Here is a 21,748-nt window from a genome sequence, read left to right on the forward strand (position 1 = left end):
ACTCCCTTCATCTGGAAACAGCTGCTTAATGTTCTTCTTAAAAATACAGCTTGCTGCTTTCAGTATTAACAAGCTATTATTGTGAGTTATGTCTTTCTTTCAGTATACAGAGAAGTTTATAAAATGCAAGTTTAATGTTGTTTTAACATATACTGCAAGGGTTTTTCTGAACACTGACAGTGTTGATGAAAGTCATCTCTCTTTCACTGTCATAAATTTAACTTTTCACCTCTTGGTTGCCTTATTTCATAGTGTCAGAAAAACTCCTGCTTTTCAAAAAATGTGTCCAATGGTAGAAACATAAACTGGTAGCATGAATGAGGACCTGCCAATCACCAGCTTCCATGTTCACACCTGGGCTCACTTTTTTTTTGATCTAACCTCATACAAGTGTAGCACTAACTCCAGAAAGCCTTTGAGGGTGAGACAGCTGTCAGGTGGGTGAAGGAATTCATACTTATTGAGACTTATCTGGGAAACTGGAATTAGCCACACACAGAAATACACACACACACACACACACAAACAGACTCACTCACTTAATTTAGGGAGTTCTCTTGTTTGAACATTCTAAATATTTCCTTTTGTTCCACTGTATTTTTATTGAGGCTCTGCATTTTTAACTTTCTAAAGCCAATATTTTTAGCTAATATTCATTTGCTGCCCTCAATTACAAATAAATAAAACAATACTGCAACTAAAGAAGAGATGTTAGTAGTTAATACGTGAAAGAATATGCTTTGTTTATAACCTGCTGACAAATCTCAACATTTCAACAAATGTTGAAACAAATTTCAAATACTGAACAAATTTCAAATTTCTTGGATAAAGAAATTTGTTTAAAGTGGAAATTAATAACCATCTCCATTATCCTCTTTTTTATTTCCTCTTTCTCTACAAAATTCCTGAAATGAGGTTATTCTATTCTTTTCCATTAATCTTTACACTTTATTTGATATGAAGTATGTCAAATTAAAGCTTCTTAGACTATAGCTATGAAACTATGATAAGGGATATTCGTTGGAACATGCTATCATAGTTTGTGTTCAAATCAAGTGTTTCTAAAAACATGACAAAGCATTCAAAGATGCTTAATTTTAAAAAATAATTTTTAAAATCCATGGTTGTTTTCTCCTTGGAAATGAAACAACCATAAAACTCTGGTAAATATTTTAAAATAAATGTATACAGAGAATATATTTAATTTTTTAATCTTGCATTTATATATATTTGATTTTAAAGTGATTGTCAATAGCAAACAAAAACACTTTTTAAAAGTTCTATTTGGTATGAGTTTAATCTTAGATCATTATTTAAGATAGCTTCTTACTGTACCTTAAAAAAATGAAGATATCAAAGAAGTTGTCAAATTGTGTCAAGAATGGGACAATTGAAGCGTCAGAAGTTGGTAAATCCGTCAAAGTTCTTCATTTACTACTTGGTAATGGGTATAAGTGTTCATATGCTTTTAAAACAAATGCTCTAGCTCTACAACTTTAATGTCTGTTTTATGCTTTTTCCAGCCACAGAGATTTTATCCATGATGTCCTCACATTTGTTTTCCTGGGTAAATCCTGCTCTTCTTGCCTATCTGAGCCCTTAGGAATTCTTCATGGAAGCTTTGTCTCCCCTTCCCAACTCAGGCACCTTTCTCTCCACTATAGGCTTTCTTAGCAGCTGGCACCTCTGATTCTTAACATTTGTTTATGCTTTTTTTTTTTTTTTTATGATTGTAACTTAACCATGGTTTAGTCATTATTAGACCACTCCAACTCTCCACCTGGACTCCATCTTCTCACCTCAGCTCATGAGGGCAGGGACTGACTCTATTTTCATTGTGCATTTTATCCCCAGAGCTCAGCAGAATTTCTGGTACCTACTGAGTAGGTACCCGAAACGTGTTTTGAGTGAGTGACGACTGTTAGGGAATAGACACAGGATGAGAATGGAAATCCCTGACAAAGGGCATATTACATATAAAGCCACATAAAAGGGAATTGTTGGATGCAGAAAAAGGGTAAGCCGAGGAGACATAAAGCTAGAGATATCGGCGGATCTGGCCTTTGAGAGGCCTTGTGCTCATCCAAGGAATCTTAACTAATTAGGTAGGTATCGTAGATACTGTGAGGTATTCTAAACAGGAGAGAGAGTTCTTCCAGTCTTCATTTTGGAAATATTCTTGGGAGCAAGCTGAACTCTGACAGGATAGGAGTTATTAGAAGGGAAGCAGAGAGATTAGCAAAATGTCACAACATAACTAAGATGAGGACAGAATAGGGACAGATGAAAAGAGGACAAATTCATTGTGATGTCCAAAATACCTTCCTTGGTTTCATATGCCCTTCACTACGTGTTTTAGGTTGATCGCCAGCCCCAGTTTATCCAAGGCTACCGAGTGATGTACCGTCAGACGTCAGGTCTGCAGGCCACATCTTCATGGCAGAATGTAGATGCCAAAGTCCCGACTGAACGAAGTGCTGTCTTAGTCAACCTGAAAAAGGGAGTGACTTATGAAATTAAAGTACGGCCATATTTCAATGAGTTCCAAGGAATGGATAGTGAATCTAAAACGGTTCGTACTACTGAAGAAGGTCAGTATTCAGATTTCGAATGTAAATCAAACATATCATGATGAAACTAATTTCTGTTACAGTGCCTAGTTATTATCTTCCTTAGAAGAATGGAAAGATATCATCTGAAAGTAAATTGAGAAAGTGTCATTTTCTCCTTTTATTCTGAGAAGTCTGTAGACTCTGACAAGCAGAAAAAAAGGACACTAATGTAATTTGAATGTTTCTTAAGTAACCATTTGCACCAAATCTTATGTTTTTCAGTTCACTTGAATTGGATTATTAAATATTCCCCTATATTTTGTGTAGATATAGTTCATTTGGAATTTTGAGAAATGGAAATTTGAGAACACAGGCTGTTCATTGTGACTACTCTTTTTGTTATAGTTAATTGTGACACTGTCTTTTATTAGCCACTTTCTCTTGTGGGCAGTTCCCTCTTTCTCCCCATTTTGGACCTTTTCTTACCCAAAGGTATGTTAAAGTCAATCTATGATGAACATGAGCTTACTGTAGGTTTTCACCAGTTCATTTAGTAGTATCTCTTTCACTAAACAAGAGGCTTATGATAAATGTTGTCATCAAAGTTAAAAAAAAAAAGGAGATGCCAAATGAAATAAATCCCTCCACTCTGCTTTTGTATTAATTTTGTGCTCACAACTCTTGTAAAAAGCCCTTTCTCTAAACATATTTAGAAGCCTTAAGAAAATGTCTATAGGTTGCCCATGTTAACATCTATATGCTTGACCAAGGAGCTCTTAAATCACACATTTCTTATACAACACAGCAAGAATGTCATCTTCCCATTGTTTTGCAGTGTGATACACTGGCAGGGGCAAAAATGCATATTTAAGAAGGAATTATTAATCTATTTTTAGGATATGTTGAAAAGTTACCAGTGATTATAATAGTATCTTTTCTCCTTGCTAACATGTTTAAAAATAATAATCTTTATCATCATATCTTTATTCATCATTAAATTTCACTCTGTGTTGCAAATTGGTCGTATTAATAAGTGGAGCAGGTAACCTTAACACAGAATGCTCTGTTTGAAGCCTGTTTCCAAAATCAATTTCACTGCAGTTAGACTTTTCCTCTGGATTAGACATTTGGCGCTGTTGGGTATACATTCATCTCCAATTTCTGTGGCTGTGTGATGGTAACAAATGGAACTCAGCCGGGCTATGTCCGGGAACCATGAGTGGCGATCTGGGTTCTTTCACATCTGTAGAAAGAAGCTGAGTCCTGGAATAATTGACCTGTCAGGAAGCAGGCACAGTGTTCTTGCCAAGACAGCAGCAAGGTGAATGAGAAACCCATTCTGAAAGTCTTATTTTTCAATGCGGTCTACTTAATAACTACAAGGCTCGTAGACAAGTGGTTGGATTTATGTCATCGTGCCATATTTTGGAGCAATATTGTCACAAAGAGAAATAGAAAACAGTATTGTGTTTACATGTTTCTGTGTGTGTCCTATATCTCGATGCAAATATGGCTATACTTAAGTGAAATATATCATGACATATTTACAAAACATGGGATATCTGCTGTCAGGCTTTTAAAATACATTTTAGGATATTTAGGATAGTTTCAAAAAACTAAACAGCATAAAGCTATGCAAGCATTGATTATTCTATATAAGAAAGCCATTAATACCACAAAATTATTTGGTATTTTAAACTGTCAAGAAGTATGTTATGTAATACTATAATTTTAACTACTCCTACCTTTGGTTTTAATTCAGAGACTCACTGAGAATAGATGAATTTTTCCACAAAGTTATTACTTCTTAGTTCTCAGACACTTTAAATGAGAGATGCGGCAGTCTAAAATCAGGAAGAGCTTCCCTTTTGCCTTTTCTCAGGATGGTTGTAATTAGTTATAGGAGAAACTATAAAGGCAGAGAATTATTGTAGGAAATCAAAATCTTCCCATTTCACATTTGACCCAGCATGAACTGTGTTCATTTTATCATCAGAGTCCCTTCCCATCCATATAAAAGAAGTTTTCAATCTTAACTTACAGGTCAATTGATAGCAGTCAATTATTTTTCCCAGTATGGGAAGAAAAGGAAGTTTTTTCTGGTTGATGACATTTATAGTTATGTTTCTGTTTTTATTTAGTAAGCACAAACTAAAAGCATACCAAAAAAGCTGTCAATAATGCCACCGTTCAGAAATAACACATGATAAATACTGGAATAGATCCTCTCAGAATAATTCTGGTTAGAAGAAGTTGTGGTTGTTTTTAGAAAGACAGCCTATTAGAGTAGAGTTCTAAAATCAGACATACACAGGCTCAGATTCTGACTTGCTGTTTGACTTTCCTAAGTCTCTTATAGTAACCTTCTGTTTCCTAATCTGTAAAACCGAGATAACAGTTGTTTCTACCTCCTGAGGTTAATGCAAGAGTTAAATCTGACACTTAGCTCTTTGCGGGGTGTATAGAAAACGTGTATTAGAATGTTAGCTGTTAAATTTATTATTGAGAGCATATTACAAAAGCTGTTGCATTTGCTTTAAATCTAGATATTGTATTTAAAGAATATTTCTCAAAAAAAACTGTCACTGTTGAACAGCATGTGCAATCAGAACTCCTGGAAGCCAGAGCCTCCTGCATCTGGTCTTTCTATTCATTTTCTGGAAGTAGCACTGACGCGCACCAAGGCTTACAGTTTGCATTTATTCTAATTACTTCCTCTACAGCCCCTAGTGCCCCTCCACAGTCTGTCACTGTACTGACCGTTGGAAGCTACAATAGCACAAGTATTAGTGTTTCCTGGGATCCTCCTCCTCCAGATCACCAGAATGGAATTCTCCAAGAATACAAGGTAGGACCGGGGTGAAGAAGGACAGCCCTCATATAAAGGTTCCCAGAGAAATCTCAGTGTCTCACGAATGAGGAACATCTCTAAAGGTTCTCTTATTCAGTTTAAGTGTGAAGTTTTTATTTATATTTCTGTGTGACAGATAATGAGACAAATGCATAGGTATTAGAACCTGAGTTCCAGGTCACAGATCACACAAATCCGGCTGAACAATTAAACCACACCAGTGAAATGGTTTTCTGTATGGTGTGATTCTACAACCTCAAGGATTCAAAGAGGTGGGGCAGAGGGTAGGTAGTGAAGCCCAGAAAATTGGTTTGATCTTTGTTATTGGAATTCTGCATAAGAGGCTGTAAGGCACCTGTTTTTTAAACCACATTCTCAGAAAAATAGAGGCTTCGGGGTTAAAGAGGTAGAGTGGGTTGTGGGCAGCACCAACCCTCACTCCAGATGCTACTTTTGTCTGTTGACTGAGGTTGTGTAGAATATTTCACCTGAAAAAAAGCCACTGAAATGACACATTTTGCAAAATACTGACTTACAGAAAAAACAGTTGATTGTCTCATTTTTCACCTGATGAATTTTTGGCTGTTTAGAAACAATGTATATCTATTGTGTCACTGCCATCATTTGGTGTTTGGTGTAGTAAGTATGTCTAAGTTTTCAAAATAAGATTCTGTTTGTGTTGTGATTAGGCCGCATGTGAATGAAAAACCCCTCATTAATCTTTGTAAAATTCAAAACTATAATTTATTAATAAATGATCTGTTAGTATCATCTATTAATGAATATTTCTAGATTTCTGAAAATAGCATATTCTATACATCTAATACAATACAAAACTAGACACCCTTTCCACCTAAAAAATTCAGAGTTGGTATTTAATATTAAGCTGAATAATTTTACTAAAAAGTTTGCAGATTAAATTTTATTTCTAAGAAAACATTAATTTTTACATCGAATTTTATTAAGATCAACTTGCTAAAGCAAATGAATGGACTAAATGTATAAAGATTTATTTTAAAATGATTTATATCATGTTATAAGACACATGCTTAAGAAACATAAGAATAAATGCTTTTACAATACAATAATTATATAGATTCTAAGATTTTATAAGCATTAGGACATTGTTTTAATAGAATAATAAATTATCTCCTCCGTGTGAGTTTGGGTGTGTGTGTGTTTTAATGAGGTTAGGAATTTAGTTTTGTACCATTTGGCACTAAATATCCTAAATTTCCATGTAGTTAAATATTGTTACTTTTTTTTTTACAACATGATGAATTTGTTTTTTCATAAGTTGTATACGTTCTCACTCTCTAGAGACTTGTCATATTTTGGTTTCAAAGTGCATATGTAGGTAAGAGCTAAATATTCCTTCACTAAGAACACAGATATAATATATCAATAAAAGAAACACATGATTCACAAGAATTATTTTCTACTGAAAAAATTTGGGAACTTACCTGCTCCAAAACAAATCATATGTTTTCCTGCCTATGTGTCTACATGTAGATTTTAAAATATTATATAATATGAATTCAAATGTGGATACACAATGGATTTCTTTTCATAACACATTTTATAGGAACAATTTCCACATCCCAGAAGATGCCTTAAAATTTCATTCCTACTTGAAATAAAAGCCTAACTTCCTTAACATCAATGTCTGAAGAATTGCCACCACTTTGTTCTCATGAATGTGTATGTGTGTGTAGATATGTGTTGATCAATATTAGATTTATTGCTGTCAACGTAAATATTGGCTTTAATTTCATTTTAGTCAATACCTATAACTTAGGTCAATTAATCTTGTTAACTACTTCTGTGCAAGTTAATATTTTCTTAAATGAAATATAAATTACTTAGATGTCTACCTATATACCTTAGATATTGCAACTTATAATCACCATATTTTTGTGGATTATATGCATAATGAATCTTGATAAATAAAGCAGAGGAAATTATGTGTTTTAATCCATACGAAAATGCCATTTGCAACCAAAACCACATACCAGGGGTGTTAAAGAAAGCACTGTGCTTTCTAAATTACTCATTATGAGCTTTCAGTGCTGAGAATAAGATATAAATGAACGTGGCATAGTTACAGCTTCCCTCATTGTCCTTCTTTTCATACAGGTGCACGTGCACACAAACACACTTACATACACACTTAGAAATAAACTGCAGAGGTTGGGCTTTAGAAGATGTCATTTACAAAGCTTCTGTAAGCCTAGAAGATAGATAGGTTACAATGACAAAATATTTAATCGGTTATAGTAGTCTTGTTACCAGAAACGATAATATTATGTCTCTGTGTTACTCACTTTCCATTTCTGTAGATCTGGTGTCTAGGAAATGAGACACGATTCCATATCAACAAAACTGTGGATGCAGCCATTCGGTCTGTAATAATTGGTGGATTATTCCCAGGTATTCAATACCGGGTAGAGGTTGCAGCTAGTACCAGTGCAGGGGTTGGAGTGAAAAGTGAGCCACAGCCAATAATAATCGGTGAGTATCAAACGATGTGGTCTGTGCTTTAGAATCAGTCAACTGACAAGGTGGATGATGATTTTGCATCAACATTGTAATAGTGAATATGCACTTAAGAATGTTAGGGTACCTATATCACGTTGACAAATGGGTTAACTGACTAGGGTTTCTTACAAAAATACTTGGTGCAATTGATCAAGCTCTTAAAAGTCCCAGAACCTTTTTTAAATGCAGTATTTAAGAGTTTAAATGCTGAAAGGTAGTTTAAAAATTATTTTTAATCAACTGTCTCATTAGCAATTTTGATGCCATTGAAATATAATAAAAATGAGATAGTTACTGAGGAGAGAGCATCATGTTTAAAATCTATATGCTTCCTCTTAGCCAGAGAAATGTCAAAAATTAACAAGAAACAGTCCAGAAGAAACTTTATAATCTAAATATACCATCCCAAAGAAGAAATCATATTAAATCTAATATCATCATTGCATGAAAATTTTCCCTATTATCATAGATTATGTTTGCCTGTTCTTGAGATGTATATAAATGGAATCATACAGAATGTGATTTTTTTTTAATCTGGTTTCTTTCACTAAGGATAATGTTTTTGAGATTCATCCACGTATGTATTATTGAGTTCACATGTTTTATTGCTGAGCAGTATTCAATCGTATGAATATGCCATATTTTGTTTATCTGCTTTTCACCTGAGAGAATGAATATTATTGTGTAAATGTTTGTGTCCTTTTGGAGAAATATTTAGGAGTCTAATTTCTGGGTAAAAGACTTGTCTTGTTTGGCTTTATAAGAAACTGCTAAACAATATTCAAGTTGTGTAATTTCATACTCCCACCAGCAAGGAAAATGACTTCCAGTCGCTCTACACTGTCACCAACATTTGAGGTCTCCAGTTTTTGTGGTTTTAGCCATTCTAGCTGGGATAACCTGTGATGTTGGCTTGAATTTTCTTTTATGACTAATAATGTCGAGAAACTTTACATGTGCTTATTGGCCATCCACATAGTTTCTTCTGTGAATTGACCACATATTTGCCTTTCAAAAATTGGATGGGTCTCTTGTTACTGATTAGTAAGAGTTATTGACACATTCTGGATACAAGTTCTTTTCCATGTATTTGTGTTACAAATATTTTTTCCCAGTCCATGACTTCCCTATTCATTTTCTTAATAATATCATTTGATGAACAAAAGTATTACATTTTAATGAAGTACAATTTATCATTTTTTCTTTGATATTTGGTGCCTCCTAAGAAATTGTGGCTTACTTCTAGACACTGAGGATATTTTCCTCTAGAAGCTTTGTAATTGTAGCTTTTATGCGGAAGTCTATAATTCATCCGAGGGTAACTGCAATGTGGTTAAAGGAATGAGGCTTATTTATTTCCATATTGTGTACTCATCATTTATTAAAAAGACTTTCCTTTCCACCAGTTAATCATATATACATGGATGCATTCCTGAATTCCCTATGGGATTCAATTTGATTATATGTCTATCCATATGCCAAACCACACTGTCTTGGTTACTGTAGTTCATAGTAAGCCTTGAAATCAGATAATGTGAATACTCCATCATTTTCTTCTGCAAAATTATTTTGTTTATTATAGGTCTTCTGCTTTTCCATATACTTTTCAAATCAGCTTGTTGAAATCTCTAAAACTTGTGTTGGAATGGTGAGTGAAAGTGCAGTGAATAAATCCATCAAAATGCATAGAGTAAATATTTTAATAATGACTCTCTTTCCGGGAATGTGATATATGTTTCCATTATTTAAGTGTTCTTTACTTTGGTCCAATATTTTACACTTTTTAGTGTGTCAACACATTTCTTGAGCATTTGATTTTGTGTGTGTGTGTGTTTTGTTTTGTTGTTATTTTTGAGAAAATGTTTCTTTCTCTCATCTAGGCTGGAGTGCTTGAGCGCAGTTGGCTCACTGCAGCCTCCATCTCCCAGGTTCAAGTCCTCCTCCCACCTCAACCTCCTGAGCAGCTGGGGCTACAGGCATGCACCACCGCTTCTGGCTAATTTTTGTATTTTTAGTAGGGACAGGGTTTTGCTATTGTGACCAGGCTGGTCTTAAACTCCTGACCTCAAGCAATCCGCCTGCCTTGGCCTCCCAAAGTGCTGGGATTACAGGCATGAGGTCCTGCCACTTCACCTGGCCTATTTGATGTTTTTGACACTATTATAAATGGATTTTTAAAATTTATTTTTCCAATTGTTTTGTATTACACATAAATTTAATTTCTATATGGCCTTTGTGCTTTGTGACCTTACTACCTCACTTACTCATTTTAGTAGTTGTGAAATGTTTTTAAGTGTTTTCAGATAATCATGTTTTCTCTCTCTTCTTGTTTGTGTTAATGTGATGAATTCTATTGAATGACCCTTAAAGGTAAATCAACCTTGTAATCTTGGAATAAATCACAACTGGTCATGATATATTATCCATTTCATAGATGTGCTGAATTTATTAATATTTGGTGTCTCACGCCTGTAATCCTAGCCCTTTGAAGGGCGGAGGCTGGCTGATTACCTGAGCTCAGGAGTTGGAGACCAGCTGGGCAACATGGTGAAACACCATCTCTACTAAATACAAAAGAAATTAGCTGGGTGTGGCCATAGGCACCTCTAGTCCCAGCTACTTGGGAGGCTGAGGCAGGAAAAGTGTGTGAACTCAGGAGGCAGAGGTTGCAGTGAGCACACTCCAGCACTCCAGCGTGGGTAACTGAAGGAGATTCCGTCCCTAGGGAAAAAAATAAAAAAAAATTCAGTCCCCTCAGCTTCCATGAGTGCTTCAGACTTTTCAACTCAGAGATGTCATTCAACAATGTTTGGGTTACCCTTGGCTGCATCATAGTTATCTGGAGGTACAAAGCTGTGAAAATATTAAAGTTGTCCCTGTTTCTTTCCTTTCTGTCTGAGACCACAGTCCTCTCCTTTTCTTTCACATATTTTGCCTTGTCTTCTACTTGTTCATGATGGGAGTGCATATCCCAATACCTGTTACTTCTTCATGAAGAAATGGAAGTGTCAAAGGAACTGGTCATTTCATATGTTACACTTTCCTGTTCTGTAATTTCTATTTGCTTCCTTTTTTCTTTTCATTTCCCTCTGATGTTGTCCATGGAATCATTTGTTATGACCATATGAACTCCATACACCTATTGTGATAGCTGCTTAAAGTTCTTTTCTCCTTGTCTCAGCATCCATCTTATCTCATCGTCTACTTCTATTGATTATCTTTTCAGCTGACCTTGGGTTAGTTGTTTATTTACTTTCACATGCCTGGTAATTTTTTACTATATTGAACATTGCAGATGAAATAAAATTTTGTGATCTTACGAAGAGTGTTTGTGTTCTGGCAGGCACATACATTACTGTCTGGTCACCTTTAACCGGTGATATCTTAGTTTTTACACTGGTTAGTATAAGACTTCTTGTTGCCCTTATTCTCAAGGCAATACTTCAGTAAGATATTTACTTTCAAGGCATGACCCTCTCCTGGGCTTCCAGTGAGAAGCCTTATATTTTTATCTGGTCTTCCTAATATGGTGAAATTCAAAATTAAGCATGATTTTGCAGTGAACATGAGCTAAAACCTCTGCTTTCACCAGATCCTTACAATCTTCTGTTTGCGTGCACTGTTTAGGGTTCACCCTTGGATGTAAGGGGAGAGTATACACAAATGTGGGAGCCTCACTCTCCACTGTCTCCCTCTTTCACATGGTTCTCCCCTCAACTTTTAGTCCCTCTGGCCTCCCTGAACTTCACCCAGAGACACCTCATATCAATAAGATTGAGTTGATTCAGCTGAGGTACTAGCTGCCTTACACTGTATGGATTGTGGCGCTCTCTAAGGGAAACAAAGCCTTGTCACTACAGATTTCCTCTAGTAAAGTGCCCTTCGTTCAATAAATGCACCCCTTCAGTTTTCCCTGCTTTTATTTGTTTGGCAGTGCCTTTAATAAAATATATATATATATATATATTCCATGTGAGATCTCGCCAGTTCATGAGTCCAGAGGCCAGAAAGTTCTAAAGTTCTGAGTCGCCAACCAGGGTCACTTAGCACCTTGCCACAGAGGCTGCTGGTGAGTGTAGAGGCTGCTTCTGTGTGTGGTTTAGGCAAACTGGAAACGAGACGTTGACATGCTGCCCCTCCAGCGGTCTGCATGCTCCACTGCACATGCCGTTGACTCTCAGAGTCTAAGACTTCAGGGCAGGGACCTTTGTCCAGCCTGCCCGGTAGAGGGAGTCTGCCTCTCCCACCAGGCCCTGGGATCCCATTTAGAAATGGCGTTAACTTCAGAAGGCACTTTTTTTTTTTTTTTTTTTTTGAGACGGAGTCTTGCTCTGTCGCCCGGACTGGAGTGCAGTGGCCGGATCTCAGCTCCCTGCAAGCTCCGCCCCCCGGGTTCCCGCCATTCTCCTGCCTCAGCCTCCCGAGTAGCTGGGACCACAGGCGCCGCCACCTCGCCCAGCTAGTTTTTGTATTTTTAGTAGAGACGGGGTTTCACCGTGTTAGCCAGGATGGTCTCGATCTCCTGACCTCGTGATCCGCCCGTCTCGGCCTCCCAAAGTGCTGGGATTACAGGCTTGAGCCACCGCGCCCGGCCCAGAAGGTACTTTTTAACTGCTCAACTTTTGACTATTTTAAATAGTTTGCTGAAAACTCCTCATAACACTTGCTACTACATATCACGTTTTAATTGCTTGTACAGTTAACCTTTAATTTTATTTAGTAAAGTATATCAAAGTAGGACTTTTTTGAATTGTAAATATGTGTTTTTTTTTTTTTTTTTTTTTTTTTTTGAGACGGAGTCTGGCTCTGTCGCCCAGGCTGGAGTGCAGTGGCCGGATCTCAGCTCACTGCAAGCTCCGCCTCCCGGGTTCCCGCCATTCTCCTGCCTCAGCCTCCCGAGTAGCTGGGACCACAGGCGCCGCCACCACGCCCGGCTAATTTTTTTTTTTGTATTTTTAGTAGAGACGGGGTTTCACTGTGTTAGCCAGGATGGTCTCGATCTCCTGACCTCGTGATCCACCCGTCTCGGCCTCCCAGAGTGCTGGGATTACAGGCTTGAGCCACCGCGCCCGGCCAATATGTGGTTTTATTAAATAAAAGTCAACATAAAATTGTTAAACAAATTCCTATAGTTTACATATTTTTAAAGTGTTTGTCCAGTGTTTGATATCAGCCATTCCCATCTTTTTCTATTTTCTAAAATGATGTGTATAAAGCAGACTGCCAGCTTCTAGATAATTCTTTCTATTACAAATATGTATTGTATATGGACAGATTTAACATTCAGTCATAGTGTTAAAATTTTTTAGATTCTCTGGGTATTCTTTCTTTTATATATTAAAAGTATTGTAGAGAAAAAGTTAAAGTATTAACTTTTCTTTAAATTGGCTTCTTTCTTAATTAGTCATTCAGACTGAATTAATTCCTTAACCTGAGGGAAACCTGCAATCTTGTTCTTCTGAGATTTTCTAAAATAAATTGGAATAAGAAAGAAATACAGGTACACCCAAAAGGATTTAACATATGTGTGTGTGTATATGTGTGTGCATTCATTTATAGTATTTAGAAATAAGCTCTTATTTTTTCACTTAAAAAGCTATATATATGCGTGTGTGTGTGTGTATATATATATATATATACTGTATACTGGCATATATATGCCACAGAGACAGTACAAAATATCTATGTCTGTATCTATATCTTTATGAAATGGATTGGCTGAATATAATTATTCTAAGTGAAAGATAAGTAAGATTGTCAAATAACTGTCAAATAACTTATTTTCCTTTCATAGTTTTTTTTTTTTCTTATCTTTAGTAATAATACCATTTTTTAAATTATACTTTATGTTCTAGGGTACATGTGCACAACGTGCAGGTTTGTTACATATGTATACATGTGTCATGTTGGTGCGCTACACCCATTAACTCATCATTTACATTAGGTATATCTCCTAATGCTATCCCTCCCTCCTCCCCCAACCCTATGACAGGCCCCAGTGTGTGATGTTCCCCTTCCTGTGTCCAAGTGTTCTCATTGTTCAGTTCCCACCTATGAGTGAGAACATGCGGTGTTTGGTTTTCTGTTCTTGCGATAGTTTGCTGAGAATGATGGTTTCCAGCTGCATCCATGTCCCTACAAAGGACATGAACTCATCCTTTTTTATGGCTGCATAGTATTCCATAGTGTATATGTGCCACATTTTCTTAATCCAGTCTGTCACTGATGGACATTTGGGTTGATTCCAAGTCTTTGCTATTGTGAATAGTGCTGCAGTAAACATACGTGTGCATGTGTCTTTATAGCAGCATGATTTATAATCCTTTGGGTATATACCCAGTAATGGGATTGCTGGGTCAAATGGTATTTCTAGTTCTAGATCCTTGAGGAATCGCCACACTGTCTTCCACAATGGTTGGACTAGTTTACAGTCCACCAACAGAGTAAAAGTGTTCCTATTTCTCCACATCCTCTCCAGCACCTGTTGTTTCCTGACTTTTTAATGATTGCCATTCTGACTGGTGTGAGATGGTGTCTCATTGTGGTTTTGATTTTCATTTCTCTGATGGCGAGTGATGATGAGCATTTTTTCATGTGTCTGTTGGCTGCATAAATGTCTTTTGAGAATTGTCTGTTCATATCCTTTGCCCACTTTTTGATGGAGTAGTTTGTTTTTTTCTTGTAAATTTGTTTAAGTTCTTTGTAGATTCTGGATATTAACCCTTTGTCAGATGGGTAGATTGCAAAAATGTTCTCCCATTCTGTAGGTTGCCTGTTCACTCTGATGGTAGTTTCTTTTGCTGTGCAGAAGCTCTTTAGTTTAATTAGATCCCATTTGTCAATTTTGGCTTTTGTTGCCATTGCTTTTCATGTTTTAGACATGAAGTCTTTGCTCGTGCCTATGTCCTGAATGGTATTGCCTAGGTTTTCTTCTAGGGTTTTTATGGTTTTAGGTCTAACATTGAAGTCTCTAATCCATCTTGAATTAATTTTTGTATAAGGTGTAAGGAAGGCATCCAGTTTCAGCTTTCTACTTACGGCTAGTCAGTTTTCCCAGCACCATTTATTAAATAGGGAATCCTTTCCCCATTTCTTGTTTTTGTCAGGTTTGTCAAAGATCAGATGGCTGTAGATGTGTGGTATTATTCCTGAGGGCTCTGTTCTGTTCCGTTGGTCTCTATCTCTGTTTTGGTACCAGTACCGTGCTGTAAATACCATTCTCAAGTAAAGCTTTCTTGATTCTTTTCCTTCCTAGTGACTATCTGCCAGATATTTAGGGGATTTACTTCCTTGTAGGGAAGTAAAAAATTACAAGCACACAGTATAACTAAGCTCCTGTCATGACTATCACAGTCATACTCTGAACTGGGCTGTAACTTAACATAATAAAGTTAATGATTATTTTAAATCAAATAGAAAATTTCACTTTATTTTCCTATCATTCATAAAAGTCTGAGTCTTCAGATGGGTAATGAGTACCTTTTAATTTGCTATTTAGCGTTTCGTACAAGTGTTTTCAGATTTTTCTATGAGATAAAAGTAATCTAGAAAGTAATATTTCTATCTTTTATTCAAATAGTTAAAATATGCTACACTAAAAATGTAATTATAAAATAGAACTATAGAAATTCTATTTTTTGTGTACACACACACACACACATCACAATTCAACCTAGAAAAGGCTATTTGTTCTGGAGAGATTGATTTCTTTTTAATATCTACACTTGTACTGAGAAGCCTTCTGATTGTTTCCGTAATTACTCCTGCGCATCTACCTTAACATCTTGTCTGATGCCCTTATCTACACAACTGTTATTCCTTAGTTGAAAAGTGATTTAGTGATGGCTAATCTTCTTTTCTGTTTCAATGTACACTTTCCCATTGTCTATTCAGAACTGGAAATGGCACTTGAAGTGACTCAAACTGTACCACATTTCCCCTTTGTTTTAATTAAATCATGTATTGGCACTTGATGTAATTTATGGTTGAGAATTTTAGATTTGTACTATGCCAGACCATGTAGTGTTTCACCTATTCCTTCTCAGTTTAGCATTCCCTCCAGAAAGTTCCATTAAGGGACCATTAATTAAAACATTGTAAACATGTGAAACACCGCCTTATACTGGCTTAACATTGGTATTGTTCTTTTCTGTGCAGTTTCCTATGATAAGATGACTTTTACATCAAAGTGTCCATAATTCTGTATCACTGCATTTACAGACACAAAAATGAAATCAAATACATTCAGATATATATCCATTAAGACGTGTGTCATATAACCAATTTACATCGACTTAAGAATTTTAGTTATTTTGCTTAATAATATAGTTATTGCTTCTCTAATCATTTGGCTTTTCACGCTTACATTACATAGTTGGTTATAATATGTGGAACAGCTGCAAACTTTCACAGTAATAGGTACAATCAAATCTGATGTGTCTAATTAGTTTTTAGTCCAACAAATTAGTTTTGTTCTTCATTACTCTCCAATGGGAAGAAGACATTATATTTCATTATATTTTTTGTCTGCAAGAACAATGGAGTGTTACAGGTCACACACATCCCTTGTCTATGCTCTAATTAGTCCAACTGACAACATTGTTTCAAAAATACCAGCAGCATAAAAAATAGCAATACACCTTGAGTAACATAAATATTGCACCTTACTAAATATGATATATTGTGGACTGTTTACAGAAATGAAGGCCAAATTTTCTTTTCTCTGTTCAATAAGGTATTTGTTTTCTTTCTGATAATTCCTAATAGTTAAGGAAATCACCAGATAGGTGTATGTCTTATATGGAAAATGTGAGCTCATTTTAAATACAGTTTTGACCATGTTTACATGTATAATAATTAAAGGCAGACATAGTGGGCAAATGAGCCAGATTTACTACATAAGTGACGTTGGTATTTAAATCTGAAATTTAATCAAAAGACCTTTCAGGAATGGATTATGTGTAAGGAAATGCTAACAGCTATGATTTTTTTAAGAAGCCTGTATTTTGAAAAGATTAACAAAATAAAATTTTATTTCTAATTCACAGCTCAGACCAATATGGATCAGCAGAATGGGAAATGGAGTTTCTACTCCATATCATTATTCAGGGGTTTTGGGTCTTTCAAACCATATCTCTGCCATTTCTTAGAAGCTTAACATCCTCCAACAGATCCCCGGTTTCTGTCCAACCAATGAGGAAATAGAGCTTCAAGTCAAGGCAGTGTTAGGGATCAGGCCTGGATGTGCACATTTTGTTCCTAGTTACCACTGGCTAATGCTCAGTTACTTTTTTGAACTCTACTGCAAAAGATGCTAGGAAATGTAGGCTAATTTTCTGCCTTGGAAGAAAGGAGGAGCAGTGAGGTAAACAAGTGAATTGAGATTTGCAGGATTCTCAAATCTAGATAATTTATCACTCATGTCACTGAGGTTGACTGAGAAGTCCTTAAAGCAGCCCTTAAACTTACATGGGTCATAATTTTGAGTCAAAAACTACTGTCTTCATATTAGCCTCCACTTCAATCCTCCCAAAATATATGAAGTAGACAATACTGGTGCCAAACAGTTGACAGGGGCTCTAGAAGATTAAGTGCGCTATATAAGCTTACTGCTGACTTGGCTAGTAAGTGGCAGAGTTGTTTCATCAAAATCATGACTTCGGCCGGGCGCGGTGGCTCACGCCTGTAATCCCAGCACTTTGGGAGGCCGAGACGGGCGGATCACGAGGTCAGGAGATCGAGACCATCCTGGTTAACACGGTGAAACCCCGTCTCTACTAAAAAATACAAAAAACTAGCCGGGCGACGTGGTGGGCGCCTGTAGTCCCAGCTACCCGGGAGGCTGAGGCAGGAGAATGGCGTAAACCCGGGAGGCAGAGCTTGCAGTGAGCTGAGATCCGGCCACTGCACTCCAGCCTGGGCGACAGAGCGGGACTCCGTCTCAAAAAAAAAAAAAAAAAAAAAATCATGACTTCAAAGACTATGATCTTTTTAATATATTACAGTGCTATAACTAAAACAGGGAAAATCCCACACATTCCTTTGATGTCATATGCTGAAATGTGCCATTTATATTTTGCTTGCCACTTACCTTTTAAAAGTCTTTGATTAGTCACTAATTAGGCATCATATTGACATTAGAAATCACTTAATTCCCAGTGTCTACATTTCTTAATCTGCTAAATAAGCCCATAAATCTTATGATTCCGCAAGTTTAAGACCGATTTAAAATGTAGACTGAGATTTTCTTAATTATCTGAGAGGTCTAAATTTTCCAAACATGACTAGTTCTAGAATAATCTGAGTCCAGATTTAAATGTATTTCTCAGTAATGGAGACCTCAAAGTTAATTTTTAAGTTGTTCTTTAAATTTGGCTTTCAAATGGATTTTCAAATTAGTTTCAGATAGTTTAAGGGAATATATGAGTTTCATCTTTTCATATTTTAATTATGCATGCTGATCTCTGTGAAGGCTGTTTATGTAATTGTCATTGTTTTGTATAGTAGTTTTAATACTCTCCAGAAAATTAAAGGATATTTGCTCAAAATAAGCTCTTTGGTAGAATATTAAGGTTAACATTAAGTTACATGTTCTTGTGAATTACAAACATTTGAATATGGACAGTGCCTCAGCAGAAAGGCAATTTCCAAGCACCCCATGTTAAAGTTGTCATTGCTGTCTTAAAAATGAAAACTATATTTAAAAACACTATGTAATTCAAGATAAGTTATTAATTCAACTCCTAGTACTATTTTTATAATTTATAAGGTGATAAATCAATATTTGGTTGTGAATCCATCCATAGCAAACCACAACACAAGAGGTCAGTGTTCTTAATCACATTTTCAAACTCATGATTGAATTCTTCTTTTGAAAATTATCAACTATGCTTATCAATACTTGTTATAGGCTCAAAACAAAACAAGTATTTCCTGCCTTCAAATAATTTTTCTTCATTTTTGATGCACCATGTTTGTATTCCTGTGCTTATTTTTGTTTGAATATATACTAATACTATTGTTTTTCCGCAGGGAGACGCAATGAAGTTGTCATTACTGAAAACAATAACAGCATAACTGAGCAAATCACTGACGTGGTGAAGCAACCAGCCTTTATTGCTGGTATTGGTGGTGCCTGCTGGGTAATTTTGATGGGTTTTAGCATATGGTTGTATTGGAGAAGAAAGAAGAGGAAGGGACTCAGTAATTATGCTGGTAAGTGACTATTTCCAGCTAAGAAAATCTCTTAATCTGTAGGAATGTAATGAAATGAATGGAAAGATTAGAAAGGAATAACAAATGAGTGATTTTGGCTTATTTTAGAAACCTGCACTGTAAAATGCAATTACACTCAACATGCTTTAATGCATTGCTCTTGACTATATCACTTTATAACCATGAGGCAAAATCATTCTGCTTGTAGCTCCAGTGAAGCATAACAAGAGCACAGACTGATAAAAATGCTTAACTGTTTTTCTCAACTAGTTCTTTGAAATCATAAACTCACACACACACACACGGACACACACACACACACACACAGACACACACACACAATGTGTTACATACTATGAAGCCATGTTTGAGAAGTGGATTTATGCATGAGCATTACTTAAATGTTCAGGAAAGAAGAACATTTTGAAATATAGCTTTGAGTGTGTCAGGATGCAGATTACAATCGGAAATGTCCCTCGTGAAAAATACCGGCAAGCAAAAACCTCACCAGAATTGATAAGACTGATGAGGCATGAATTAAGTGATTTCCTGTTCACTTCAATAGACTCTGATTACAATGCAAACAAGCAGTATTTTAAAAGAAAAGGAAAATGAAGGAAAAGGAAAGAAGCTGAAGCAGAACAATAAAAAGAAGACCCTAGATGGTCTGCATGTTCACAACAATGTTTTCTCCTTAGAATCCAGGACAGAGTTTCCAGGGTGTCTTATATCGTGGCCTTCAAAATATCTCCATGGTAGAGAGAGAAGAGAGAGGAGACACAAAATTGTAAAGTCAGTGATTGACAGAATTAACTCAATACTGAAGAGATGTTCAATTACAATTTTAAGTGCAGTTTATTTTAAATATTTTCAACAACAATAAGAAATATCTCACATTTCACACTTTCTAGAATCACAAGGGACCAATTTTAATTGGACATGATTTTACAAATATGTAAGAAGTTATTGAGACATTGCATTCAATCTTCTATTTCTAATATTAACTTTGGTAGGAAGCATAAATGTCTTAGTAACGGATTTTGACAGAGGCGTCCTTGGTTATTAAGCTTTTAAGATGCTGTGGCTTGTAGGCTCCTAAACTGCTGAGAATGTGGAAATAGTGCAAAATGCTGAATATAACACTGACTTGGTTGCCTCGCTTGTTATTTGATGCATTTATATGTTTATGATCATTTGATTATAGCATTGTAGCTTGTGTCTATATCTTATGAAGATAATATGTATTAGTTACTTGATAGAATACATTTCCAGGACTAGAGAAAGTAGTACAGCATATCCATTGACAAGAGGCTTCCATGTGTGGTGACGTGCCATCATCCTGCCATTCTCATTTCTCATTGGTTGCTGCCTCTCTGCTTCCTCATAATTTGTCACCCAAGTGCTGTATCACTTCAACAGTGAGGGATTCTTTGCAGAAAGGGGTGCTAGGCAGTAACTGCTGAGTGTCAAAGTCTGGAAAATTAATGATACTTTAATGTGCCTTCTTGTTATGCAGTCCAGTTCTCTGCCTTCATCGCTGAAGGTATTGCCCATCAACCTTTCTGTTTAATCAGCCACCATGTGATATTACATCTCTGGGATACACTTGTATAAATCATACGAAATATAAGGAGGAACTGATTTAATTCATGGACTATTTGGTGTTTATCCCTTTGCTTGACGTTAGCAATGATAATAAAAAATTGACTATGCTGGTCAGTTCAGTGCAAAGTTCTAATATATTCACATTTGGAGTGTTGCATTTTTATCCTCCGTATTTCTTCATTCACTCACTCCTTAGAAATAAAATATCTCTCATAGGTATTAAGTTTATACTGTTAGTACAATTACACCAGAGAGACTTTTCTTCTTTTTTTTAACAGCAATTCTTTGCACAACCTATGCACTTAATTTGAAAATAGATGTTGATCATTGAGCTTGACAAGAATAGTACATTTCCTATCACAATTTTTTTATTGTTATTGATACTCATCTGCTTGTAGAAGAACTGCTAACTCAGAAGGTGCTATGCCCTCCAGGTATTTTGGAATAAGGCCAAGCCAGAGAGAAGCCTTTCAGAAGTTTTATACTTAACTGATAGATGGCTGACTCTGAAGATAACAGATTTTATGAAGCTCAGTAAATACAAACAATTTAATGTGAGTGAACAAATTATGTGAAATGCTAAACACTTCACATATAGATCTTAAAATTGTCAGTGAAATATAAATTATTGGACAAAACCATCCAAGGCACTTAAAAGATTTGATGGATTTTTTATACTCTGATTATCTGGGCTGAGTTAGTGCTTATTAAAAAAGGATTAATCTACATTCATATGTGAGAAATAGCTTATTGGGAAAGGGAGTGAGGCTTGGCTGCAACAGTAAAGTTTCCATTTGGAGTAGGAAAATGTGACCTACTAAAGACAGGCACTCTGAAAGCTTCCTCACTCAAAATGTCAATTTACCACAGTTATGTTTTCTCCTCTTCTACCCCAGTTGTAGCAGGCATGAGGTTAGGATTAATTCTGTGAGGTCATATTAGAGTTATTTTTTGGATGCTATAACCTTGCAAAATCTCTTTACCTTAT

The 21,748-nt window shown here is 36.0% G+C and overlaps 1 protein-coding gene across 1 annotated transcript in view; it reads left to right on the forward strand.

Moving 5' to 3' along the window:
- ROBO2 (roundabout guidance receptor 2) overlaps positions 1–21,748 on the forward strand; it is a 615,454-nt gene that overhangs the window by 539,573 nt on the left and 54,133 nt on the right. Inside the window, exons 15-18 of the mRNA XM_030939677.1 lie at positions 2,360–2,591; positions 5,276–5,400; positions 7,743–7,914; positions 18,973–19,155. Coding sequence (XP_030795537.1) covers positions 2,360–2,591; positions 5,276–5,400; positions 7,743–7,914; positions 18,973–19,155 — 712 coding nt within the window. The remainder of the gene's footprint in view (positions 1–2,359; positions 2,592–5,275; positions 5,401–7,742; positions 7,915–18,972; positions 19,156–21,748) is intronic.

The sequence above is a fragment of the Rhinopithecus roxellana genome, chromosome 1, assembly GCF_007565055.1.
Source record: "Rhinopithecus roxellana isolate Shanxi Qingling chromosome 1, ASM756505v1, whole genome shotgun sequence".
Taxonomy (NCBI): domain Eukaryota; kingdom Metazoa; phylum Chordata; class Mammalia; order Primates; family Cercopithecidae; genus Rhinopithecus; species Rhinopithecus roxellana.